The sequence below is a fragment of the Trypanosoma cruzi genome, genomic scaffold, assembly GCF_000209065.1.
Source record: "Trypanosoma cruzi strain CL Brener 1047053516473 genomic scaffold, whole genome shotgun sequence".
In the NCBI taxonomy this organism is placed as follows: domain Eukaryota; phylum Euglenozoa; class Kinetoplastea; order Trypanosomatida; family Trypanosomatidae; genus Trypanosoma; species Trypanosoma cruzi.
Window position 1 is genome coordinate 88519 of NW_001849521.1, and position 24863 is coordinate 113381.

A 24863-nucleotide genomic window follows, 5' to 3' on the forward strand; every position below is an offset into this window, starting at 1 on the left:
GAGAGCGCCCGCCGCGGCGAGGGGGTTTCGCCCGTTCCGAGGGGACGCGTGTTCTTCGCATCTTGCGTTTTCCCCCACCACCCGAAATCGCGCGTACACGCACTAACTTCCGACGGCGCGTTGGCGTGCGGCCGGTTCCGCGGCGACCTTCGAATGTGGGCCGAGGTGTGTTTTCATTTTTTACATATTGGGCCGCACGCTCTGTTTTTAGGACGGGCGGCGTTGTTAATGATACATTGAGTTTTATATAACATTTGGAAGTACATTTAGTTTTAAAGTTCTCTTTTTTTTACCCTGTGTCTGTTATGGATATCTAAACTGCATTGTTCTCTTTCTCCCTTATTGCTGCGTAGGGTGTTTTTCTATAGTTGAAATGAAAGCGAAGTGCCTGCTATTTATTCTTGAAATTATTGTAATGGCATGCGTGGCGCAGGCCGAGACATGTCGCGTTAACACCAGTGGTACAGGTGAGTCTATTTCCTTGGAGTATCTTTCAAATTATGGGAATGTTTCGGTTATGCTTGGTGACGTGGAAATTGTTCTTGGGGTGAGCTTCTGTTGGCCAAAAAAGTTTTGCGCTTTTGGTGAGGAATGTGACTTTGGGTATATGATTATATACGAGAAAGGTTGTGAGGGTATTTTTACTCATTCAGATAATGTAAGTCTTGAAAACGATACTCTTTTCTTTACTATTCGATCTCCAAATACATTGATGGCGGATGTTTATGTTGAGTGCGATGAGTCTATAAATGGTTTACGTGCTTTGTCTGCCAATGAGACGGAAATCACGAAATACGTATTTCGTTTTGCGTCCACGACTGTGTGTCCGGGGTATCAACCTCCAGGAAGGGACAACTTCCCGTCAAAAGGTTTTATTATTACTATTGTTACAGGAATTGTCGGTGTTGTTGTTGTGGCAGCTGCCCTTTTCCAGTGGAAGTCTAGAAGCCCTTCAGTTGAGGATTATAGTCAGCTTATATAGTGTTTTTGGTCATTGATAAAATGAGCTTGTAGAAAATCCTAATTAACTTTTCTTGTTGGCTTTTTGATATTACTTCTTCAAGGTTACGATTGTGTGAGGAGCTTAATTTGGAAATCATCTGGATGGATCCATACCAGTTTACAGTTTTAATACAGTGGTTAGTTTTTTTACTTATATATATATATATATATATTTGGCCAATATATATATTTTCCCTTTTTTTTTTATTTCTGTGGAGGTGGTCATGCAGCAAAAGTGCGAAGTTCACATTTCAGGGGCGACTTTTTCGTATCTTGTATCCTCGGTTCTGAGCTTGTGTGGTGCTACGAAGCGGAACTACAATTTATTTGGTCATTACGAAGTTCGTGAAGGCGACACTGACAATACAGAAAATTTGTCAGTGTTAGAGGCAGTTGTGACAACAGTATTACCTTTGGGAGTGTTACCGCCTGAGGGAGCCACCTTTTTGGGGTATGCATCAGCTCGAAGATTTGGGCCTCACAAACTTTCCTTTGAGGACACTAAGTTTTTGCTCGGAAAAAAAATTTTGTTTGACATCCAAAGTGAAAAGTTTTCTTCTTCGTACCCTTTATTATTGCTTTTGGTGACATCCCACCCAGACGCATCTCCTTCAACTGGTACAAATACGTTGGAATATTCTGTTATTCAATCAGTATACCCCTTCGACTCTGCCAAATACTCTTTTACAAATAAAAATGTCGTTCCGCTGAAGGTTGATAACATGGTTGACTCTCTTTCGGGCTTCATCAGCATTAGTAGTTTAGGGTGTCACAACCCAAGTGATAAGTTGCGTTTGCCTTTTTTCGTGAATCGTCCACGGGTTGTTGAAGTTACCTTTGAGCACTCCGTTTCGGAAATGGAAGATGCAAGCAGGAAAATACAGGTGCTTTTCCAACGTCTAACGGACCTGAAAAGAGTTCTCTCTGAAAAGAAAGTATCCCATTAATATAAATAAGAAAAATCAAATAATACCAACAGGAATAGCAGATTGATTTTGTTTATATTTTTATATATCTTATGTGAAAGAGCGTCTGTTCGCCCATTTCCCACGCAAAAGCATGGATTTTTTTTTTTTTTGATGTTGTTGTTGTTGTTTTACGTTTAAAGGCAATTTAGCAGATGGAATGAAATTGAGTCTCCCACTTGCCAATTATGAAATAACTTCATATGTAACTTTCACCAGAGAAGGTTGGAAATTTCCAAAAAGAAGGGCTTTTTCTTCAGTAGTAGTTTCACCTTCAGGTGAATGGTTTGTGGCAAACGATGAGCTTCAGGCTGTCATCTGCAGCTTTGAGGCTGGAGACAAGTACCGTTTAGATGGGACTCTTCTTTTCCGGCAGTACGGGTTTGACTCATCAATGCTATGCTTGTTAGGGGTCAACGGCACAGTGAGCGATTTTAATTCTCCACGGCCCTCGCTGCCATGTCCGATTTCACTGAAAAACCTGCATCTTACCTACGGTAGCGAAATGGTTCATGTCTCCTTTTCATCCTTTGATGAGGTTGTATTGGTGTCCTCCAATTGTTGTATTGGATGTGTTCAACCTGAAAAGCAAAGAAGTGCTTTTGTGGGCCATTTTGTTTCTTACGGGAAATTGAGCGGTGTTGTTTGTTGTGGCATAGTGCCTAACTCGGCGCTTATGGTTATTTTGACAGTGGAAGGCTTGTGTGGAGTTGTAAACTTTCGTGACAGTGCTCTTTTGAGCATATCGAGGCAGGGGCTTTTTTCCGAACTAGGTCTTCCATCTTCTTCCACAGCAATTTGGGGAGTGAAAGCTGATACTATCCGTGTTGTGGTAACCTTTCCACTAAGCCGAAAGGTACATGTCTTTGTGACTTCAACATTGCTGGAGGAAAATGAGGACGAGCATGAAAGAAGTTCTATGAATATATCTTTGGAATCCCCTTTATGGAACTTGGGCGCCCACTCATACGTAAGAAACTATGGAACATCTTTTGCTGTGGCTTCAGTTTGGCAAAATTTGGTTCAATTTTCGGTTTGGCAAGGTACCACATTATCTGACGCGGCTTTTCTCGAGAATGAAATGAGCGTTCCTTATGTATCTGGTTGCTGGGTGGATGAAGTGTTTGTGGTAACACGCGCAGATGGCATGGCGCTTCCCTTCTCTATCTGTTTGAATGGGGAAGGGAAGGGTGGGATTAATATTGTATCAAACAAACATATTGACCTGACATCTTGTTGCAGTGCAATTTTATTTGGGCAATCTAAGTATTTTATGTTTTTGACGATAACATGTATGGAATCATTGTGCAACGGTATACCAGAAGCAATTTTTGTTACTGATAGTAACGGTCATAGACGCTTCCTGCAGATGTGTGAGAATAAAATGGAGAAACCCGGTGTTTTTTTAATTGATATTGTGCCATTTGAGAACGGTATTGCCGTAATCAATGTGAAATGCTCAGGCGAATGCATAGCCTTTGTAACATCTGCTTCTCAGGTCAAATCACTGTTCTTGGCTTATGAAGAAAAAACGGATCAAGTCACTTGTTGCTTACTTTATAAGCGACAAGATATTATTTTCGTTATGGGGTATCAACACGGTGGCATAAATGTATGGCTTTCTGGAGCACCGAAATGTGTCATTCCCATGGTTCACACAGGGGCTGTGGACAGAATTATTCTTTTGCCTGGGGAAAAAGGGCGCTTAGAAGCAGACTTTGTTTCTGTTTGTACGGAACGTGGAACTGTGGTGATTCATCACTCCGAAACCTTTGAATGCACCCGTATTTTCCAGTCCCCATGTGGTCCTCTTACCAGTCTTATATGGGATTCACAAACCGATTATGCGTATACAGTTTCTGGGAGTGCTGGGAATCTTTGGCATATACCCACATGTCGTTTGGAGCGAGTAATTCATGATGTCTCAGCGATATCTGAAGGTCCGGAGCGACGAAACCTGCTAACTTCTCCAAAGATTGGCCCTGTCATAATTGACCGAATTGCCATTTGTGGAAGAATTCACTTTTCATTGATAGTGAATGTTCTTCCTCTCATAGATACCTTGACTCAACGAGATGCATGTGGCGCGCCTCTGGCATGTCGATTGGCTTTGTCCATCCTCTTTTCTGGATTTAATTGTTTGGATTCCAAAATTCATGAACTGCTTGGTTTACCCGAAAGAGGGTTCAATGGAGGCAGTTTTTCCGTCTGTACCGTCTCTGCGGAGCAGTCTGCGAAGTATCTTCTTGCGGTTGTTCTTGTTACAAAAGCGCTTAAACCTTCTGCAGGGTTAAAGTATTTGATTTCTACGTCAGAAGTCAAAGCACTGAGTGATACACTCGTGAGATCAGGGCTTATTGAGCAGTCACCAATACCGGAAAGGCTTATTATTCAAGCCCTTTCTCTTCTTTTAAAGGTTTCTGATCCGGCTAAAAAAGCCATTCGTTTATGCATAAAAGCGGCAAGCGAAGAAATGACGTCACAACAATTACAAAAACTATTTAAAAATCTACTTAGCATGTCATCAGAAGAGTTATCGATTCGTCATTGGTTCAGCGTTTCAACTAGACTTAGTGAAATTGATGTGTGGTGCTATGGATTCTTCGTCCGAATGGCCTTTTTGGGCGACATGCCGCGTAGCGATGGAATTATTTGGAAATGCGTTTTAGAGAGCCTTGGATCCGATGCGTCCCGTTTGACAGAGGTGTTGACCATGCAAGAGAATAAAAAATGCGTACTTTTGTTGCTTCAGACTCTTAGGGAATATTATCAGGAATTGTCAAAAATCGTAGTAATCGATTCTACACCCGTTGTGGATGCTGTTGCCACTTTAGCGTTTGAGGGAGAGAAGAACAACGGCGCGCTTGCCATTAAAACTCTCATGAGCATCGCCAGTGTTGAAGGAAATGATTTTATTGAAAGTCGTTTGAAGGGGTGGTACGAACAAAAGCGCTCATGGAGACCCCGCATCATTGCCTTTTTTGGTGCGCTCATTGAGTTCGCGCCACTCCAATCGTATCATTCCCTTCCAACCATAATGGAATTTCTTCTTCGAGCTCTTGACCCTCATAACCCTAACAAAGATGAAAGAAAGTCGTGCTTGTTGCCTGTAACACAGGTAGTTCGACGTGCTGTAGATTATTTACCGAATGTTTCTTTCCTGCAGCATCTGCAATATTTGGCTGTTGGCTACAATGACGGTATCGTGCGGGTTATTAACATGAAAACAACTGGCATTGTCGCTTCATTTGTTTCGCACCCGGAGAAAATCTTATGTGTTGCTTACAGCAGCAACCACTCCGGGCACGACATTGCAGTCCTGAGTGAAAAAATGAAAACCATAAAAATATGGCATGCAAGTCGTCCTGTGGGTTTGATGGGTATTATTTTTGCAGGTCAAATGCCCGAGTTTCGATTGAAATTCGTCGTTGATATTCCAGAAATTGACAGTGCGGAGTCCAGGGAACGTCCAGATCTCTTTTCGATGATAACCAAATGTAGATTACGATGGCTTTCTCCACATTGTGTTGAGCTGAGTTCTCCGTGGCATGACAGGATTCAGTTGACAGTGGATTAGGACTTTCTACCTCGACGTTAAAGCGGTTTGCTGAACAACTTTCTTTTTTTATTTGTGTGCACACGAAAACAAATTGCGTTTACCACTCTTAAGTATTTTTTTTTTTTTTTTTTTTTTTGGATTTGTTGTTGTTATTTATTTATTTATTTTGTCTACTTGTGTGTGTATGTGTTTTCTGACCTAGTCGACTTTTTTCTTTTTTGTTCTTTTCAAGAGGGGAGAATGTCAGAGGTACGGGAGCTGCCTTGGCTGGCTCGCTTGGCGAACCATATTCTCACGCCAGGCTCTGCGCTGTCACCAGCGGTGTGGATTACTTTTAATGTTGTGATGGCTGCGCTCTTCTTCTGCTGGCTATCGTTGGTCTTCACCATGCCGGACAATATTCACATATGGACGTTTGGTTTTCTTGGAGCCGGCCTGGCTTTTTCGACAAACTGGCTGTTTAAAGAGATTTTTAACCGTGAATCGGCTAATGAGAAGAGACAAGAGGAATCCGTATCCAACACGGTGGAATTGCATGAAAAGAAGAAGGATTAAGAAAGTGAAGGGAGCCGATAAAATTGAGAATGAGTTGGGAGGCGTCACCGTGACGAGAGGCGGGAATTGTGGCCTAATTTTATTGTTATTACGTTGAACACGACAATAGATGTGATGTTGCCATATACATATATAGGGGGTTAAACAGCAATAAAAAAACAAGGAAAGAGGTAGTGCGAACGACGCGGTTTTTTTTTTTTTTTTTTTGGTGGAGGAGGTGATGAATTCTTATTTGCGCGTGCGTGTTTCCTTTCTGTTGGTAAGGTTACTGTTGCCACAAAGATGGTCATCCCAAAAGAAAAAAAAAAAAAAAATGTGGTGGAAGGTGAGGGATAGGGAGGGGGTGGCGTCTTTTTATTGATGTCATTTAGAATTGTTTGTGAGTCAACATGCTTTTTTTTTGCACGTTAACATGTCTTCTTTTTTTTTTTTTTGCTTACAGTGGTAATGATGTTGGCCACAGCAAAGTGTCTTCCCAAAGCTCTCTCGCCGTACGCAAAAGCATTAAGGCATGTTGCTCTTAGGGGTGCAGTGGCCTTTGGGCCAAGCGCTAAGGAAATGGAGTTGGATATGTATCGAAAAGGCACGCTGCCCCCCGACTACCGCCCTCCAGTACAAGGAAAATGGGATGACACCATTGAGCGCTGGGCGTACGCCTGGCAGTTTCCGGCTGAAGAAGAGCAAGAGGATATTGTGGGCGCCGTGGAACGCAACTCTTCAGGCATGCAGGCCTTGTTAGAGTTTGGTAATAGGTTATTACAATCACCGCCATCCGCGCAGCCGCATTCGGGGAAGTATTCCAAAGTTTATCCCCCAATTACTGGTGGGCCAAATAATGGCTTAACAGGGCTAATTTCGCCCTCCTCTAATTACGAACACTTGGAGCAGGCTGTATCGGAGCTCATAATATCAAGCGATACGGAATCTATTTTGCATGACACGATGACTGCAGCAGAGCTTTCAGCAAGAGCCGACGTCCCAGTGGCGTACATCGACGATAACTCCGAGTTAAGTAACGCCAGCAAGGAACTTGCATGCATATTGGAAGAATTTGGTTTGGAATATACGGAAGATGGTTTGATCACTGTGATCTCTGCCCTTTCACAGCAGCAATACTCACCAATGAGTCGGGCAATTTTTGATTTTGCGTGTACCGTTGGATTGGGTCCTTCTGCGGAGTTGTATAAGGCTTTAATGAGAAATGCTTCTCGAAGGGGCGACGTGAATGAGTCGATGGCCCTCATAGAAGAAATGAAGGCGAAGGGAATAACACCACGTATTGGCAATTGGCATGAACTTATGCGTGCTTTTCACCAGGCGAACGATTACCCCGCTGTGAGTCAAATTGTGGATAACATGAAGATGTACGCCAATATCGAACCAAATGAAGTAACTTTTGCTCTTCAGCTGAAGGCTCTTGCCAAGGATTCTTCCCAAATTAACTCCCTCGCCGAATCGATCCAGCTCTTTGATCAAATGGAGAATGTGTATGGTTTTATTGCATCGCGTCCACATTACGACGCTATGATGTATCATTTGAGTCAGAGTCCCAAACCAGAAATGCGACTTCGTTGTGAAGAGCTGGCACATAAAATGGAACTTATGGGTATTGTTTGGAATACCAACACGTACCTCAATCTCATCCGATCCGCTCAAGTAGTGGGAGACATTTCAGCCGTGGAGAAGTATCTAAGTAAAATGCGAGATGACGGAATTGTTGTGGGCATTACACACCTGTCCTGGGCTATTCAAGCACATGCACAAAGTATTATCCGTCTCGACTATGCTGCGATGAGGGAGAAGTCTGAAGACCCTCTTCCTATATGGCTTGAGCACCTTGAAACATGTTTTGGCATTTACGAATTGGTTGTCCGACGTGGATGGACGATGCAATTGCCGTTTGTCAATGCGCTTCTTCGCTTGTGTTGCCAGACTACAATGTTGGCCATGGAGCACTCGCCAGACCAAACAACGACGATTGGGCGATTTGAAGAGCAGTCTAACAAGATATGGAACCAAACATTTGAAGAATGGCATCTTAAAAAGGACGTTTACAGCTATGAATGCTATATTGCCCTTTTGGCGCATCAACAGCGTATTGATGAGGCAGAAAAACTTTTTCAAGAAATGGTACTAAAGGAAGATTTGACCCCTTCTAAAAGGACGTACGATTGCCTCATTTTTATGCACCTGTCGTCCGGTGAGGAGGGAGGAACAGCAAGGGCCCTTCGGTACTTGGAGGCCATGGAGCGCGCTGGCATTCAAATTAGACCGTCGCTCCTGAAGAAGATTGTTCGCGTAAATAATGCCGCAGGTTACAAACGCGATATGAAGCGGCGTGCGCGGCGCATCATGCAGGCTAGAGAAGAGTACTTTGCAAGAAAGGAGCAGAACATTGGTTTTAATGAGGACGCACCTTCATCGTCAGTATCGTCAAAAGCGGATGTTGATTCAGAAGGTAATCCTGTTCTTACACCTCTACCGATTTCGGCGTCTTCCACACTTGCCTGGTGGGAACAATGGAAAAGGGAGACAGCGAGCAAACATGAGCTGTTTGCTGAGGAGAACACAGATGGCACTCCAAAAGGCGAGACTTTTGATGAGAAAAATGAAGCACTAAGGCAGCTTGGAATAAACTCTGCATTTCCGACCAAGGATCATCTCCCGCGTCTCGACAGACAAAAGATACTGCCTCAGATTCGTTCAGAAGAAGGGGAAATGGCTGGCAGCCTTTGGGCAATGGACGGTGGAGAGTTTTCGTACCCGAAGGACGGTGGAGGGCCGCAGGGGTGGGGTATACGACTTTGGCGTGAGCGACAAGTCGTCAAGCAGGAGTATCAAAAAGTTATTGATGGATCCCAGCCAGTGCCGCAGCTCTCAGCCATTGGAAATGCAGTTCGAACGACTAGCACCCAGTTGGAAATTGAGAAGAGTGGCGCACGCACACCAGGGGAACTATCGGACCATCATCAATTTCCGCATCATTGCTTTGATAGCGGGGCGTTAAAACCACCGTTGGAGACGGCAGCGCCCGTTCCTCTTTCTGGAGAACTGGTTTGGCAAGGAGAGTCCCGTGACAATTTGGCACCTTACAAGTCTGATGAGGAAATAGCTCTAGAAAACGACAATACATTCTTCTCGGACTTGTCTGAAGAGGCCGAAAAGAAGATGGACGCCTCAGTGATGGCCATTCAGAAGAGGGAGGAGAATGCACTGGAGATCAAAGGAAAAGGTGTGACCCGACGCTCCAAGTACGATTATCTGGAAAAATGGCGAGAGATGTACCGTCATGGTACTCTTGAGGTTCCTGAAGGACCGACGTTGCGTTTTGGCCGTAGTCCAGACGATCACAAGGATACAATGGCAGCTCTGGTACGTGAATGGTATTTGAGAAACAGAAAAACTCCGGCTACTTTAGAGGACCTTCAACGGTGGGAGAGCGATTCACAACGAGAGAAGGAGGCCTCCATCTCAAGAAAGGCCCTTAAAAAAAGAAACCGGATAAGGAGTCATCACAAAGGGGAGTAATAAAATATAAATACACATATAGAACAACATGAGGTTTATGCGAGGAGGGAAAAATATTTAAAAAAAATAAATAAATTTTGCGGGGATTCTTTGTTTAATTTATCTAGTAGTATGGGGCTTAAGTTCTTTGGCCTTTCTTTTATTTTATTTTCCTTTGAGTTCAAGAATTAAACATGCGGGAATCCACTAATAAGGCTGAGGATGTGGCGGCCGCAGGGGCTTCATTACTTGCTCGATATCCTCCACGGAAAGGCAGGATGATCCTCGATAACATTGTGACACTCTGTAAACATAGAGATGCGGAGGCTGTTTTAGACATAATCTACAGAGAAGTAAGCCCAGTGGATACTCCATGGCCTGTTCTACAGTGTCCATCTGCGGCGACGCAATGGCTTTCTGCAACTCCTCATTATTTTATAGCATTTGAGTATAACCGAATGGGAGACGGTTATCGTTGTCCACTCTGTAATAAATACGTTTCTGGCGATGAATTTGTTAGTTTTCCTCTTGGGAATTCAGGATTGCTTCGTCAAATGGAGTCAGCTGCAAATCGTGTTTTTGTAGAATATGCCGAACTCTATTACGGAAAAGAATCAACGGCTTCAGTGTACACATGGGAATGTGACCCGGCCAACAAAGAAAGCAAGATGGGCCTTGCCGTGATGATAAAGCACCGTGCCAAATCCTCAAATGGCAATCGTCCCGGTCATTTCTCTTTACGCGAAAAGCGTGGCGTTTGGCAAAGTGCTCATGTGGGTATTGTAGACATTTCATCCGGCACATATTATTTTCAGAGTTCATTTTATATGGATTCGTTTGTCCCACTTGGCTCATTGCCAAATAAACCAGATGCTGTGGGAAGGTTCAACGGGAGTGTTGCTTCGAGACTGTTTAGCTTTGAGTCTCGTGAAGCGATTGCCACGCCAGACCTTGACGGCCTGATAGCCTCCATTGGGGAACAGGTGCAGTTGACGGAAAACAGTTTTTACGGCCGTCTTTTTGAGATTTATTTTAGCAAGGCGCAGTTTGTTGCAGAGGGCATGCGGGTCATTCCCCAATCAACCTTGTTTTTACCACCCCAAAGCCGCTGGAAGGAACAACCCGCAGCATCCAGGGTAACTGAGGAGAGTTCACAACAGGCAGATGTTCACGTTATCGGGCAAACATCTGACACAAATGCGATGACGCACTCTGGAGCTGTTCGACTGGATTACCAGTTCGCTGAAGGGAGCGAGGAAATAGCGTCACCTTTGCCGAAGAGAAAGGAGAGCACTGTCGTCGATGACTGGAAAGAGGCGTACGACGATGATGGAAACCGCTATTACTACAACGAAGTCACTGGAGAAACCGCATGGGAAAAGCCAGACGTGGGGAATCTTGTCTTGGATATCTTACGGAATTTACACTTAATGCACTCGCCGGACAAATACTACCGGCGACTAAAGAAATACTTTAGGCAGTACGAAACGGAACTCAATATCGATACCTTTTATTCACTGACGAATGAAGACCAGATGCTTGAGCTCGATGATGGTTCAACGATGACTGCGTTGGAGTATATCGTCCCTGCCTACGGTGACAGGCGAAAGATTGAGGTGTATATTGCACAGAATGCTAGAAAAGATGCATGATGCCTTGCTTGCTTCAACATTCACAAGAATATTTCTTGTCCGTCCTGATTTGTCACATCTTGCAAACCAAAAAAGGAGAAAAAAAAAGCTTCTTATGCACCCCTGTATAGCAATCCATAGACTTCATGTGATTTCCCACTGTATTATTTCTACTTCACATTAATTTTTTTTTTTTTTACTTTTTCGGTTAGAAATGAACAATATTAACGTTTTGATTTCCGCTGTGCAGCCCGAAGTCGTGCAGTGGCGCCGCCACATTCACGAGAACCCCTATCTGGCCTACGAGGAGCAGCCGACCGCAGACTACGTGGCGAGCGTCCTCACGGCAATGCCGGCACCCCTTGAGATACGGCGACTGACGCCGAACAGTGTTATCGCTGACCTTCGCGGAGGAGCCGGAGAGGGACCCATTTACGCACTGCGTGCTGACATGGATGCGCTTCCATTGCAGGAAGAGAGTGGCGAGCCTTTTAGCTCGAAGCGGCCTGGCGTGATGCATGCTTGTGGTCACGATGCGCACACAGCTATGCTGCTTGGAGCCGTGAAGGTTCTGTGCCAAGTGAAGGACAAGATTCGTGGCACAGTTCGGTTCATCTTCCAGCACGCGGAGGAGGTGATTCCGAGTGGTGCAAAGCAGCTTGTACAACTTGGTGTGCTTGAGGGCGTCAAAATGATTTTTGGATTACATGTCTCAGCAGCCACACCAGCTGGCAAAATATCTACTCGTTCTGGTACACTTTACGGGGCCTGTAATGACTTTGACATTGTGATCAAGGGTGCTGGTGGGCATGCATCCCAGCCGGAGCTGTGTACCGACCCCATCGTGATTGCCGCCGAAGTGGTCATGGGCCTGCAGACAATTGTGTCGCGTCGCATCGGGGCCCTGACGGCTCCAGTTCTCAGCGTGACGACATTTCACGGTGGGACGGGAAGCTACAACGTGATACCCGACACGGCGCACCTGCGGGGTACGCTGCGTTGCCTGGACCGTGATGTCCAGGCACTTGTCCCTGGTTTGATGGAAGAGATTGTTGCCGGGATTGCGAAGGCGCATGGTGCTCAGCATGAGATCAGTTGGCTGGAGCCCAACATTGTAACGTACAACGACCACGAGGCATTTTTGATTGCGAAGGATGTTATATCAGAATTTGTTGGAGCGGACGCGTTTCTTGAGAAGGAGCACCCTTTGTTTGGCGTTGAAGATTTTTCCGAATACGTTGCCAAGACACCGGGTTGTTTTTGCCTTTTGGGAATCCGCGACGAGGCTTCTGGCTCGGTTTACACGGAGCACAGTTCTAAGTTCAAGGTGTACGAAAAGGCTCTTGAACATGGCGTGCAAATGCATGTGGGTTTCATTGTGAAGCTTTTGATGCGGAGTAGTTAGATAGTAACTATATTTATGACGTTATGCTTTGAAAAAATAACTGTTAACAAGGGGAAATGAATTATTATTTTTTATGTGGATTTTGCAAATTCTGTGACGGAGGAAGAGTAAATGATGTTGTTGTTGGTGTTTTTTGGTTGAATGATAATTTCAGCTCAGTATATAAAGTTGAATTTTGTGGAGAGTTAATTCTTTCTTCTCTCTCTCCTTCTTTCTCTCTCTTTTTTTTTTTTTTTTTGTCCCAAGAATTCCAGAACTGCGTAGTCATCTCCGGCACGGCAACTGGCGGCTGGGATGGGCAGTTAATGACACATTACACTTGCAGAAGGATGCGGAAGATAAAACAGCCAGAATTTCTGCAGTGGCGTCGCCACATTCACGAGAACCCCTATCTGGCCTACGAGGAGCAGCCGACCGCAGACTACGTGGCGAGCGTCCTCACGGCAATGCCGGCACCCCTTGAGATACGGCGACTGACGCCGAACAGTGTTATCGCTGACCTCCGCGGAGGAGCCGGAGAGGGACCCATTTACGCACTGCGTGCTGACATGGATGCGCTTCCATTGCAGGAAGAGAGCGGCGAGCCTTTTAGCTCGAAGCGGCCTGGTTGGACTAAGGAACGTTAAGATGTCTGCTGAACGTCCGTTCCCTTTCACATAATTCTATTTGGATAGAAGTGTGAGCGCAACTATGGAGTCCCAACGTTTCCTTGACAACATTTGGTATTTGTTATAGTTTTTTTTTTTTTTTGTTGTTGTTGTTGTCAAAATAAAAATCATCCTGCATTAATACTATTGGCGTACAGAAGTTTTAAACTACCCTGAGGGAGCAAACTTTGACGGCATCATTTACTCTTGCGTGCGCTTCCACTTTTTGCTGGGTTGGACTGTCTTTGAGGGTAGAATGGGGATTTGTTACCCCCTTTCAGAAGAAACACATTTAGGATTGGTCAGCTGGCGTGGCATTAAGATTGAGTTTGAGAAATCCCTCTTTTCATGACGGTGTTCAAAGTTCATGTGAAACGATATACTTGTTCTTCCATTCTCATTGGCACATCGTGTGACATGTTTCTATTGAACAGTTGGAGGGGGCGTTTGAATGGCACTTGTGCTCTGCCAAGCGCACCATAAGAACGGAATATCATCTCTTAAAAGGGCAACTACTTGGCCGACACGCCAGTCTCGTTTTTTCCTCACTTTTTCCACTGAGTTATTTCTTTAAAATTAAGTTCCTTGCTTCTTTCCCTGTCTATTTTTTTTTTTTTTTTTCACATTGTGAGAAAGTTTTTTTGAAAAAAAGGTGAGGAATCTATGTCGTTTATTAACGTTTTGATTTCCGCTGTGCAGCCCGAAGTCGTGCAGTGGCGCCGCCACATTCACGAGAACCCCTATCTGGCCTACGAGGAGCAGCCGACCGCAGACTACGTGGCGAGCGTCCTCACGGCAATGCCGGCACCCCTTGAGATACGGCGACTGACGCTGAACAGTGTTATCGCTGACCTCCGCGGAGGAGCCGGAGAGGGACCCATTTACGCACTGCGTGCTGACATGGATGCGCTTCCATTGCAGGAAGAGAGTGGCGAGCCTTTTAGCTCGAAGCGGCCTGGCGTGATGCATGCTTGTGGTCACGATGCGCACACAGCTATGCTGCTTGGAGCCGTGAAGGTTCTGTGCCAAGTGAAGGACAAGATTCGTGGCACAGTTCGGTTTATCTTCCAGCACGCGGAGGAGGTGATTCCGAGTGGTGCAAAGCAGCTTGTACAACTTGGTGTGCTTGAGGGCGTTAAAATGATTTTTGGACTTTCTGTTGATGTCACGAAACCGTTAGGCACGGTTTTTTGTAAAAGTGGCGTGATGATGGGGGCCTGTAATGACTTTGACATTGTGATCAAGGGTGCTGGTGGGCATGCATCCCAGCCGGAGCTGTGTACCGACCCCATCGTGATTGCCGCCGAAGTGGTCATGGGCCTGCAGACAATTGTGTCGCGTCGCATCGGGGCCCTGACGGCTCCAGTTCTCAGCGTGACGACATTTCACGGTGGGACGGGAAGCTACAACGTGATACCCGACACGGCGCACCTGCGGGGTACGCTGCGTTGCCTGGACCGTGATGTCCAGGCACTTGTCCCTGGTTTGATGGAAGAGATTGTTGCCGGGATTGCGAAGGCGCATGGTGCTCAGCATGAGATCAGTTGGCTGGAGCCCAACATTGTAACGTACAACGACCCGGCGGCTTATGAAATTGTTAGGAATGTTGCGCAGCGGGTAATTGATGGGGTTTCTTTTGTTGACCTCTCTACTGCAATGATGGGTGTGGCGGACTTTGCGGAGTATGGGTCTGTAGTACCGGGATGTTTGTTCTGGCTTGGAGTGGGGGATAGTAGTAAGAGCTCCATAAGTAACCACAACTACAGCTCACGGTATTGCATGAGTGAGACGGCCATGGAAGGGGGTGTGAAAATGCATGTGGGGTTGGTGGCCGCACTGTCTATGTCGGATGGAACTTTTGCTGGTTAGGGCGTTTTATTCCGTTCCTTCTCTTAATTTCATCCGCATAGCTTCATTCAGGGGAAGTGTTTTTTTTTTCTCTTTCTCTCTCTCTCTCTGTGTGTGTGGTGTGTCTATTTTTCCGGCTGTACTTTGACCGCATCCATTCTTTTTTTTTTTTTCTGTTGTTGGGCGATTGGTTTGCTGTTGAATAAATGAACTTAATAAAATGAACGCATGGTTTCACCGTGCTGCTGTGCAGTGATGGTGCCTGTTTCTTGTAGGAGCCGCTGGGGGTGATTGGGTGACCTTATAGGATTACGTAGATGATGTCGCGACTGGTGGAAATTCTCCGTTATTTATTTATTGAGTGATTTTTTAAGAGTAAACGTTGGAAGACAGAAAGAGTGCAGTTGTTTCTTTTGCCCCGCTCTTACGGCGACGGCTCTTCACGAGGAGGGGCCCCTGTCGGTTACGGGGGCCTTTTAATGACTGCCACTTCGAGGGTTAACAGAGACTCCGGTTATCATGAGTATATTTTCTTGGGAATTGTTTGTGGATGGGTGTGGGATGACTTTTCATTGAGTCGTGGGGGGATGTTGGATGCGGCGAAAGAAACTGTCTTTTTTTTTTTTTTTTGTCTTGCTCTCCCTACAGGAATAAGGGAAAAGGCCTCGGCCAGACGCGCATTTTGTTTTGTTTAGTGCCGTTGTGACTCATGTCGTTGGTGATGCGGGCACTTTTTTCTTCCACCCTTGCATGTCGAGGCGGAGGTTTTTCAAACTCCATTGTGCGCCGCCTTTTGCTGTCGGAGGCGTCGATGAGGTGTGCCTTTCGCCGCACCTGTGCCGCAGAGGGTCTGGGAGTACACGAGGGCGTGGCGGAAGATGTGTTGGCGTCTGCCATTGTCGATCCCGGGGTGCTTTCACTGGAGGACGCCAAAGCCCAGTTGCGATCATCGCCTGCCTTCAGAATTGACGCTGGTGTCGTTTACATGGCAACGGAGGGTGAGTGCATGAGAAGCCAGGTGGAGTCGATGCTCCTAAAAGTGGCAACGAAAATCCCCTTGTCTGGGGTGAGTGGCTCGCAACTGCAGGCAATACTGGAGGATGAGGTGCCTCACTTTCAGCCTTCTCTTGTGGGGGCGCTTTCCTTCAAGGATGCGATTCAAAGCTACCCCCATATATTTCTTGTGGAGTCGGACCCCACAGGGAAGTGGAAAGTCAAGTCGGCCACCAGTGCACCTCCCGATGCACCCACGGGTAAGCGTGGGCCGCTTGGTATCGTCGATTTCTGCCGTAGGCGAGCGCTGATGGGCCATCACGGTGCCTACACACCACTGCGTCTCGCCATGCAAAAAACGGGTATCACAGAGAAGGATGTACTGAAACAGCTGGTAACGAATGCGGAGGTCTCAAATGTCCTGCAAGTGAAGCTGTCAGTGCGATTAAAGCCGAAGCGGCTTCCCATCAATGCCTTTTGTTTTATCGACGGGGATGAAATTGGCCCTAACGTCGTGGAATCCATGGGGAAGGGATTAACTCTTTCGAGTAAATCCACTTACGTTGTGGCACGGCACCCGATTTTCCCGAAGCACAGCAACAATGACATCATTGTGCCGGAGGATATGCCCACCTATGCTGTTTTGGAGTCGAAGGCCAGGGAACTCATGCTTCGTCAGACTGTTATTCTTCAAGACGTCATATACATGTGCTCGTCCAGCCAGTTTACATTGTATGCGGAACATGTGGCCAAAATGAATGTGTTCCCAGATGCAGACGTGTACGTGTGTTGTCCGAGTAGGGTAAAGCTTGTGGCTGAAAAGCAGCACGTTCCATTGTGAGGGCATCTTTGTGCAACGCAACCTTTTAAAATTATTTGTGTTTGTTTATTTATTTATTTATTTTTTTGTTTTGTGGTGTGTGAAGCGGCGGGGGAGGAAATTTTGCGAGTTCTCTTCTTTGGCTGTTTTTGCCACTGCTCCATTTTTTTCTTTTGTCATACGGGCCGGTCTGGGACTTTTTTTTTTTTTTTTCACCTCTCCAAGAAATATTTTATTAAATCAACGATGCTGCGGCGCCACTTTCAGCTGTTTCTTCGTAGGACGCCCCTGTGGCTTGCTGACGATGGTTCTTCTCTTTTTGAGCGTTACACAGAAATTGAGAACTCTAACGAACGACGGATGAGTGCATTGAAGGCATGCGGAATGTTTGACGATGAGTGGATTGCCACAGAGAAGGTTCATGGCGCCAACTTTGGGATTTACTCCATCGAAGGTGAGAAAACCATACGTTACGCGAAAAGAAGCGGTATTATGCATCCCACTGAACATTTCTTTGGCTATCATATGTTGGTACCGCAGTTGCAGCAGTACATCACCGTCACCCGTGAGATGCTCTGTGACAAGTTGCAGAAGAAGTTGCACACTGTTCTTATAAACGGCGAGTTGTTTGGGGGGAAGTACGACCACCCAAGTCTTCAAAAGACGCGAAAAACGGTTATGGTGGCAGGTAAACCCCGGACAATTAGTGCCGTGCAGACGGATTCGTTTCCTCAGTACAGTCCTGATCTTCATTTTTATGCGTTTGACATCAAATATAAGGAGACTAACGAGGCTGAATACGTTACTCTCACATTTGATGATGCAACTGAATTGTTTAAGAGGGTTCCTGGATTACTGTATGCGAGGGCCATCATTCGGGGCCCAATGTCGAAGGTGGCGGCCTTTGATGTGGAGCACTTTGTCACCACCATTCCGCCGCTTGTCGGGATGGGCAACTACCCATTAAAGGGTAATTGGGCAGAGGGACTTGTAGTGAAGCATGCAAAGCGAGGCACGCCTGGCTTTGACCCCAAGGGATTGACCATTTTGAAGTTTAAGTGCACCGCCTTTCAGGAGATCTCGACAGACCGGCGTCAAGGGCCTCGCGTTGACGAAATGGAGAGTGTGCGACGGGATTCAATTAGCCGCTCGGGTATTCAGCTCCCTGCTCTGGAAAGCATCATACATGATCCAGTGCAGCTGGAAGCATCGAAGTTTCTTCTGGATCACATCTGTGAGAATCGCCTGAACGCCGTCCTGTCAAAGATTGGAACGGACCCCTTTGAGAAGCAGGAGATGACGCCGGATGATCTGGCGACACTGTTGGCCAAGGATGCCTTGAAGGATTTTCTCAAGGAGGCGGAACCTGCCATAGTGAACACGCCCATTCTCACTCGCAGGGACATGGCAAGATACGTTCTATTTGAATCGAGGCAGCTGGTCTGTTCACGTTGGAAGGCGATTTTACAACGACAGACGGCCGATGTTGTTGAGTGAAGGGGTCATTGGGCAGAAGGTTAACGTATTATCAAGAGTGAGTTGTGGTGGTGCGGCGTATAACCGTCCTGCATCAATATTATTTGCGACTCTACGTCTTTTTTTTTTTTGTTCCCCACAAAAATCATAGACCGATACGGCTTCATTTTTATTTTTATTTTTATTTGTAGGAAGGTTGGTGCAGTGTTAGGGGTGGGTGGGGGTGCAGGAAGGGAGGGGGTTCATGCGTGTGCTTTACGGCGCTGCGTACGCAAGGCAGCGGCTGGCACTGGCGAGGCGGGTTCAACGCCGTGAGGTGTCACGTGAAGTGGTGCTCGCACGATGGAATGCTCGTCCCATAGACCCGAAGGACGACAACGCGACTGGTGTAGTGGGCAAAGGTATGAAGTTTGCATCTTCCATTATTGGGGGTGGCGGCGGTGCGTGGGGAAAACCCCGTGCGAGTGTTGCTTCGACGATTGCGGATGTCAGTTGGGATCTTTGTGAGCGTCTGGACTTCTACGTGCAGTACAGTGTGCCTTCCAACTGGTTGGTAGCGGAACGAGTTGGCGAGAATAGCATTGCGATTCAATGTAGACCACCGCTGACTGGCTGCGGCGCGGAGCAGCCAACGGCCCACGGTTTTTCGCTTAATTGTTTTGCCTACAAACAGAAGGTGAAGGAGCCGAACAGTGAAAAGCTTCTCCATCTGTTTTTGCAGCGATTTAATGCGTCCGTCTCCAACTCCCTGGAGGTTGTTTCGGAGTCCTCCGGGCGCAGCGGCGTTGCCGCGGGTGCCGATTCTTCTGCGCGTAGCATCAGCGAGTCCCTGGCGAGTCGACTGAACTGCGCCGTGGCGGAAATAACTTTTACGCCCGCCGCTGGGGAGCCCTTGGCCCATGGACTCTGTCGGGCATTCTACAACTCGAACCACAAATTTCACTACATTGCTGTTGTTGCGGTGCCAGGTGATGAGTTTGAGGTGTCAAAGGACCTTCTCACACACGCGTTGCTGGCGGTCGTGGAGGGACGGGTGGAGGCAGCGGCAAAACGCACTTAAAGGCAGACAAACGCAGCAGCAAAATAAAGATTAAAAAAAAAAAGGGGCCTTTGTTTGGCCGAGTCTGACGGCCGGAGTATATTTTTAGCTGTTTTCTTTCGCTCCCTGCATGACGTACACAAATGAGCAACCTAAGTTGTTTTTTTAATTATTTTTATTTATTTAGTATTATTGTTATTATTATTATTATTATTATTTTGGTGGTGGTGGTGGCGCATCTCACTGGCTGTTTCTCTCGTTAATTTTTTCATTGCAGCAGCTACGAGGAGCAGCAGAAGCAGCAGCAGCATCAGGTAAGGATGGGAGATGAGGGCAGCGGGAGTAAAGAAGAGTCATCGGGGGTTCCTGACGACCGCGTCATTCTCCACGAGCACAGCAACGAGAACCTGTTGAAGTTCGACACGCACGACAAGTACTCAACGATTTCGGCCATAAAGAAAATGATAATGAAGAGCTTGCCGCCACCCAAGACGAATGCGCCTCCCCAACCGCTTTTTAACGGATTGCTGCGCATGGGCAAAAACCCGAATACGCCGCTCCTTTTCATGGCCTTCCGGACGCCCGAGGAAAGTACCGCAGCCGCCGAACTCCTGCGAGGCGTGTTTTTCCGCGGGAGAAAACAGTGGCAGGAGCTGCCGGTGACACAGCGAGACCTGCAGCTGACTCACAAAGGCAGCAGCCGGAAGCGATCGCGTGGTGGGGAGGTATTGGGTCAGAGCAAAGTTGCCCAATGGGAGGGCCTTGCCATGGAGGAGCAGCTTGCTCGAAAGAAGGTGCATTGTTTACGGGTGATGGAAGCCATTGCACCACCAGGGGATAAATATGCGGAACTATTTGCCGGTGTACACGTCAGTCCAGAGTTGACTGGCTATCGCAACCACGTTCAACTTTCATTTGGCTACTCAGAAACCGGGGAGCCATCGATTGGGTTTCTTAAGGGCGCCATGATTGAAGGAACTTGCGCCATTCATTCGGCTCTCGGGAAAGACATTGTCACAATGAACCCACTAGCGAAGCAGGTGGCTGAGGCTGTGATGTCCGTTTGTCATTTATTTTTGTTGCCCGAGAAGGGGGGTCTGATGGTTTTCGATAAGGTGAAGCAGCAAGGGTTCTGGCGCAAACTGCAGGTGCGTCACAACGTACTTGGCGAAGTTATGGTGGATATGGAGCTGGACATTGACAGCGCTGAAGCATCCGTGGTGAATGAGGTGAAGATGCACCTCACAAACACGCTATTTAGCGAAGGGTTGCGGGCAAAACTAAGGATGATCTCTGGGAAGGAAACTGCATCCGTTGTGAGTGCCCAGTATCATCATGGCACAGGAATCAGCTCTTCTTCAGCCGATGAGCCACGTCATATTCTTTTTGGGACCCCGACACTCACGGAGCATCTCTTAGGCCTTCGGTTTGAACTAAGCCCTACTTCCTTTTTTCAGGTAAACACCTCAGGAATGGAGCTACTGCTGTGCGAGACGGCAAAGGTTGCGGCGCTGGGTCCAAAAACAACGCTTTTGGACCTCTGTTGTGGTACAGGCGTCATAGGCCTCACACTCGCCAAGCACGTGAAGCGGGTAATTGGAATAGAACTGGTTGAGTCCGCAGTGAATGACGCGAGGCAGAATGCCAAACGCAACGATATAGCCAACGTTACTTTTTGCAGCGGTCGTGTGGAGCACCTTCTGCCGGATATAATCAATTCTCTACCAGAGGAGGATAAGACCGACATTGTGGCAATTTTGGATCCCCCCCGTGCCGGAGTTACGCCAACGGTGTTGAAGTGGATTCGTGGTACCCCAACCATCCGGCGTGTGGTGTACATCTCTTGTGAGCAGAAGGCACTTGAGCGGGACTGCCCATCTTTGACGAAGTCTACCACGAAAGCATACCGAGGACTGCCCTTTGAATTGGTGGCGAGTTTTGCGGTAGACCTCTTTCCTCACACACCACACGTTGAGATGGTGGCGGTATTGGCTCGTCTTCAAGAAGAGTCGGTAAGTGGAGAGTGAAGACGTCTCCAATTTTTTGTTTTATCCTTTGAATTTACTCGAATGAATGTTCTTTTATTATTATTCTTATTATTATTATTGCTCTTGTTGTTGGTGTTGTGCCGAGGCGACGCCGCCATCACGCACGGCGATCTTGAGTTTGTGGAATTTCATGGCTTTTGCTAATATTTATTTATTTATTTATTTATTTCCCGGAAGTGTTCTTCATTTTTCGTGTTAGTTTGACGTCTCTGAATAGTGGCGGTAGAGAAGGTGATGTCCGCGTGGGCCTCCGGAAGTCTGGCAGAGAAGCTAAAGCAGCAAAAGCTGGCCGCTGCGAACGGTATTGGGACCGCTTTACTGCCTGCCGTTCCCACGGGCTCGGCCACAGTGAGCGCTAGCGGCCAAAAGAAGAACAACAACGCTTCACCCCCCACCCCGCCTGCGGTGCAGGAAGATGTAGTGCCTAACGAGAACAGAAAACCGATAGCCTCCAGCGCCTGCGAAAAGCCGCAGCTGCACGAAGCGGCGAAACCCGTCCATCTTGGTCCCATTTCTTTTCCCCATGAATTGGCGAAGCTGGTGTCGTCGGAGTTTAACTTTGTCGGTGTTGTGACGAAGGCCCCGATGGCGTTGGGGGAGACCAGAGAACCTTTAACGCCCAACTTCCCGGAGAAGAAATATCCGCCACGAGCGTTTGGTTCAAGAAATGCATATCACGAAACCTCACAGATGGGTAACACTGGCCATGCCTACCCGGTACAACAAAATCATCACTATTATTATTATCATCATCACGAGCAGCAGCAGCAGTATCAGGATCAGGATCAGGCACAGAACCAATACTATTTTTATAAATATCAGACACCGCAACAGCAACAACGTTCCATGCAACAAGGCATGACGGGGCAAGCTTATCACAGTGCATACAGCTCATTACCGTATAACATGAGCCCGCATGCCATGCCATACCACCCACGCATGTACAACAGGTATCCGGGCATGAATATGGGTATGGGTATTTACGGTGGGATGCAAGGATATGGACGTTTCTCGCTTCAGGGAAGACCTGCATACTACCCACCACCGCAAAACCATATGGACCCGTACATGTCGCCGCATCAGCAGTAGACTTGCGCAATGCTTGTATTCTGCTGCATATTGGTGGAACTGATGGCGTCATCTGGCAAACTTGTACGTGCTTCTCTTTCATGTTTTTTTTTTTTTTTTTTTTTGAATTCAGAGAAGAAGGACGTGCGTGTCTGTGGATACTCGGAGAATAACTCCAGAAGGAATATATAAAATTTAAAAAAAAAAAGAGAGATGTTTGCGTATGGTGCGCGCAGGACAGCATGTGTTGTTTTGTGTATCCATGTTTACATGCTTTTGTTGAGTTTTTTTTTTTTTTCTTTTTTTTTTTTTTTTTTTTTTTTTTTTTTACAATCACGTGGGGCTATATTATTGAGCTGGAGACACGTCGCCGCACTATTTCCCGTTTTCCTTTTTAAAGAGCAAATGAATAATCATGCTGTAATAACCACTAAAGGGAAGTCCAAGCTTGCTGGCTGAGGTCCTCCCAAGAGAGAGAGAGAGAAAGAGACGACGAAAGTAATATTAAAGAAAAAAGAAAAAAAAAAAAAATAATTAAATAAATAGACGAGACGAGGAGGAATTGCATCTTTATTTTTTATGGCTTTTTCTGTTGCGGTGCTTGACTTTGAATCTTCACTTATTTTATTCTGCTTAACACGTATGCGCGTTGCGTTTAAACACGCATCTTGGAGGAAGAAGAAAGGTGTGCCAGGTTGTATTTACAAATGTCTGCAGAGAGCCTCTACCGCGAGGCGGAAAGTAAGATCAACAGATTTTTTTTTAAGGATCCTGAAAGGGCGATGGAGCTGTTTGAATCGGCAGCCGCCCGATTCAAGACTGAGAAAGACTACAACCGTGCCGGGGAGGCGTACATGCGGGCCGGCGACTGCGCGGTAAAGTGCAGGGACAAGCTTTCCGCCAGTCGAGCGTACACTAACGCCGTGAACGCGTACAAGAAAACCGACATGAAAATGGCCGCAAAATTGATGGAAGTTGCCGTCAATCTACAGATTGACAACAACACGTTAAATGGTGCCGCGAGGTTGGAAAAGGAATTTGCAGAGGCTCTCTGCGAAACTGGTCAGCCGTTGGATGCAATTCAGCATTATGAGAAAGCCATACAATACTTCAGCGCGGATGATATGAACAGTCAAGTAAAAGCCTGCACATCTGCCATAGCAAGAATATATGGTGAAAATGACATTTTTGACAAGGCCTTGTCACTCTATGAGCGACTGGGCAACATGAGTGTCGATGGTCCGCTGCGCTATGAGGCAAAGGAGTTCTTTGTGCGCGCAATGCTCTGCCGCCTTGCTGCCGTGACAGATGATAACCGTATTGAAAAAAGTGCCGAGGCGTTGGAAGCGTTGGAAACGTACATGATACGCGACAAGTATTTGAAGAACACTCGCGAGGCCGAATTCCTCCAGATGTGCACCGAAGCGGTGGAGGGAGCCGATTTGGAGAAGTTTGAAACGGCCATCTCCCTTCTCGACGAGCTCCGAATGCTGGATGAGTGGAAGACCCACGTTTTGCTTGTCGTCAAGAAGAATATGGAGAGTATTCGGTGAGGTGTATTTCCCGTGTGTGCAGCGACGATATATATATATATTTTTTTTTTTCATATTTCTGCGACTGTGTTCCCTCAGGCACTGTGAGGGAAAATAGTGGGGGTTTTCCAGAGGTGCAAAGAAATTTTTATTTTTTTGCCTTTTGCCATTTTTTTCTTTTTTGTTGTTGTTGTTTTTCGTGGATAGGAGGGGCAGGAGTAGCGCCGCCCCACCCTTTTGCAGGCAACTTGTGTGAACCGCAACCGATGCGGCCCGCGGCCGTCGGTGAGATTCTCATTCAGAAGGCGAATTGCCCGCTGTCGGACGAGGCGGAGCTCCACGCCGTACTCACAGACGCCAGGGCGGCCGCGGCGGCGAGGAATGTATTATTATTTGGGGATGCGTGGCGCACTGTGCGTCTGCTTGCCTCCGCCGCTCGCTGCACACTGCAAGCGGGGCGCGGGGACTTTGCGCTACCACTCATCACGACCGCTTTTGATCTCTGCCCTGAGCCGTTTCGGCGGTTGGCGTCATTGCAGAATGAGAAGGAGGCGGTGGAAGGATGTGCTCTGGTGCGTTCCATGCTCACCGCGGCTAAATCGGAAGGTGTTGGACAGGACGTGCCAGCTGTTGTTTGCACCGCGTTGATGGTGTGGCACGGCGCCCTCGCGTCTACGGCATCGACAAGTAGTTGCCCGCGTGGTTTTTTCCGATTTTCCCACGTTGCTGGCGAAATCCTTACAGAGCTTGCAATGGACGCATCAACCC

The 24863-nt window shown here is 47.0% G+C and overlaps 16 protein-coding genes across 16 annotated transcripts, besides 22 other annotated features; all 16 read left to right on the top strand.

The window, feature by feature from the left end:
• Positions 1-9960: a sequence feature (heterozygous, Esmeraldo-like haplotype).
• Positions 374-982, top strand: Tc00.1047053506363.10 (uncharacterized protein; the record flags this gene model as incomplete). Its single annotated transcript, XM_806283.1, has 1 exon — positions 374-982. The coding sequence occupies one exon, from the start codon at positions 374-376 to the stop codon at positions 980-982; it is 609 nt and encodes a 202-aa protein (XP_811376.1).
• Positions 1155-1175: a microsatellite.
• On the top strand, positions 1227-1949 carry Tc00.1047053506363.20 (hypothetical protein, conserved; the record flags this gene model as incomplete). Its single annotated transcript, XM_806284.1, has 1 exon — positions 1227-1949. One exon carries the CDS (start codon positions 1227-1229, stop codon positions 1947-1949), a length of 723 nt encoding a protein of 240 aa, XP_811377.1.
• Positions 2128-5544, top strand: Tc00.1047053506363.30 (hypothetical protein, conserved; the record flags this gene model as incomplete). The annotated part of the gene is made up of 1 exon (XM_806285.1): positions 2128-5544. One exon carries the CDS (start codon positions 2128-2130, stop codon positions 5542-5544), a length of 3417 nt encoding a protein of 1138 aa, XP_811378.1.
• Positions 5640-5662: a microsatellite.
• Positions 5767-6081, top strand: Tc00.1047053506363.40 (hypothetical protein, conserved; the record flags this gene model as incomplete). The annotated part of the gene is made up of 1 exon (XM_806286.1): positions 5767-6081. One exon carries the CDS (start codon positions 5767-5769, stop codon positions 6079-6081), a length of 315 nt encoding a protein of 104 aa, XP_811379.1.
• Tc00.1047053506363.50 (hypothetical protein, conserved) lies at positions 6529-9609 on the top strand (the record flags this gene model as incomplete). The annotated part of the gene is made up of 1 exon (XM_806287.1): positions 6529-9609. The coding sequence occupies one exon, from the start codon at positions 6529-6531 to the stop codon at positions 9607-9609; it is 3081 nt and encodes a 1026-aa protein (XP_811380.1).
• Positions 9659-9688: a sequence feature (AT_rich).
• Tc00.1047053506363.60 (F-actin capping protein beta subunit, putative) lies at positions 9783-11240 on the top strand (the record flags this gene model as incomplete). Its single annotated transcript, XM_806288.1, has 1 exon — positions 9783-11240. One exon carries the CDS (start codon positions 9783-9785, stop codon positions 11238-11240), a length of 1458 nt encoding a protein of 485 aa, XP_811381.1.
• Positions 9961-10078: a sequence feature (areas merged during assembly that could not be assigned to a particular haplotype. This can correspond to areas where the two haplotypes were merged or to regions with more than two copies in the genome that were merged during assembly.).
• Positions 10079-17229: a sequence feature (heterozygous, Esmeraldo-like haplotype).
• Positions 11434-12624, top strand: Tc00.1047053506363.70 (aminoacylase, putative; the record flags this gene model as incomplete). The annotated part of the gene is made up of 1 exon (XM_806289.1): positions 11434-12624. One exon carries the CDS (start codon positions 11434-11436, stop codon positions 12622-12624), a length of 1191 nt encoding a protein of 396 aa, XP_811382.1.
• On the top strand, positions 12681-13250 carry Tc00.1047053506363.80 (aminoacylase, putative; the record flags this gene model as incomplete). The annotated part of the gene is made up of 1 exon (XM_806290.1): positions 12681-13250. The coding sequence occupies one exon, from the start codon at positions 12681-12683 to the stop codon at positions 13248-13250; it is 570 nt and encodes a 189-aa protein (XP_811383.1).
• Positions 12814-12862: a sequence feature (CT-rich).
• Tc00.1047053506363.90 (aminoacylase, putative) lies at positions 13935-15140 on the top strand (the record flags this gene model as incomplete). The annotated part of the gene is made up of 1 exon (XM_806291.1): positions 13935-15140. One exon carries the CDS (start codon positions 13935-13937, stop codon positions 15138-15140), a length of 1206 nt encoding a protein of 401 aa, XP_811384.1.
• Tc00.1047053506363.100 (hypothetical protein, conserved) lies at positions 15829-16953 on the top strand (the record flags this gene model as incomplete). Its single annotated transcript, XM_806292.1, has 1 exon — positions 15829-16953. One exon carries the CDS (start codon positions 15829-15831, stop codon positions 16951-16953), a length of 1125 nt encoding a protein of 374 aa, XP_811385.1.
• Positions 16994-17024: a microsatellite.
• Positions 17179-18429, top strand: Tc00.1047053506363.110 (RNA editing ligase, putative; the record flags this gene model as incomplete). Its single annotated transcript, XM_806293.1, has 1 exon — positions 17179-18429. The coding sequence occupies one exon, from the start codon at positions 17179-17181 to the stop codon at positions 18427-18429; it is 1251 nt and encodes a 416-aa protein (XP_811386.1).
• Positions 17230-17746: a sequence feature (areas merged during assembly that could not be assigned to a particular haplotype. This can correspond to areas where the two haplotypes were merged or to regions with more than two copies in the genome that were merged during assembly.).
• Positions 17747-19290: a sequence feature (haploid, Esmeraldo-like haplotype).
• Positions 18571-18595: a microsatellite.
• On the top strand, positions 18653-19468 carry Tc00.1047053506363.120 (hypothetical protein, conserved; the record flags this gene model as incomplete). The annotated part of the gene is made up of 1 exon (XM_806294.1): positions 18653-19468. One exon carries the CDS (start codon positions 18653-18655, stop codon positions 19466-19468), a length of 816 nt encoding a protein of 271 aa, XP_811387.1.
• Positions 19291-19317: a sequence feature (haploid, non-Esmeraldo-like haplotype).
• Positions 19318-24863: a sequence feature (heterozygous, Esmeraldo-like haplotype).
• Positions 19616-19665: a microsatellite.
• Positions 19721-19761: a microsatellite.
• On the top strand, positions 19768-21474 carry Tc00.1047053506363.130 (hypothetical protein, conserved; the record flags this gene model as incomplete). Its single annotated transcript, XM_806295.1, has 1 exon — positions 19768-21474. The coding sequence occupies one exon, from the start codon at positions 19768-19770 to the stop codon at positions 21472-21474; it is 1707 nt and encodes a 568-aa protein (XP_811388.1).
• Positions 21529-21554: a microsatellite.
• Positions 21640-21664: a microsatellite.
• Tc00.1047053506363.140 (hypothetical protein, conserved) lies at positions 21730-22584 on the top strand (the record flags this gene model as incomplete). The annotated part of the gene is made up of 1 exon (XM_806296.1): positions 21730-22584. The coding sequence occupies one exon, from the start codon at positions 21730-21732 to the stop codon at positions 22582-22584; it is 855 nt and encodes a 284-aa protein (XP_811389.1).
• Positions 22668-22688: a microsatellite.
• Positions 22747-22771: a sequence feature (AT_rich).
• Positions 22848-22892: a microsatellite.
• Positions 23070-23094: a microsatellite.
• On the top strand, positions 23271-24116 carry Tc00.1047053506363.150 (soluble N-ethylmaleimide sensitive factor (NSF) attachment protein, putative; the record flags this gene model as incomplete). The annotated part of the gene is made up of 1 exon (XM_806297.1): positions 23271-24116. One exon carries the CDS (start codon positions 23271-23273, stop codon positions 24114-24116), a length of 846 nt encoding a protein of 281 aa, XP_811390.1.
• Positions 24144-24167: a sequence feature (AT_rich).
• On the top strand, positions 24362-24863 carry Tc00.1047053506363.159 (separase, putative; the record flags this gene model as incomplete). The annotated part of the gene is made up of 1 exon (XM_806298.1): positions 24362-24863. A coding segment is annotated over one exon (502 nt), but the record flags the coding sequence as incomplete, so codon positions are not given.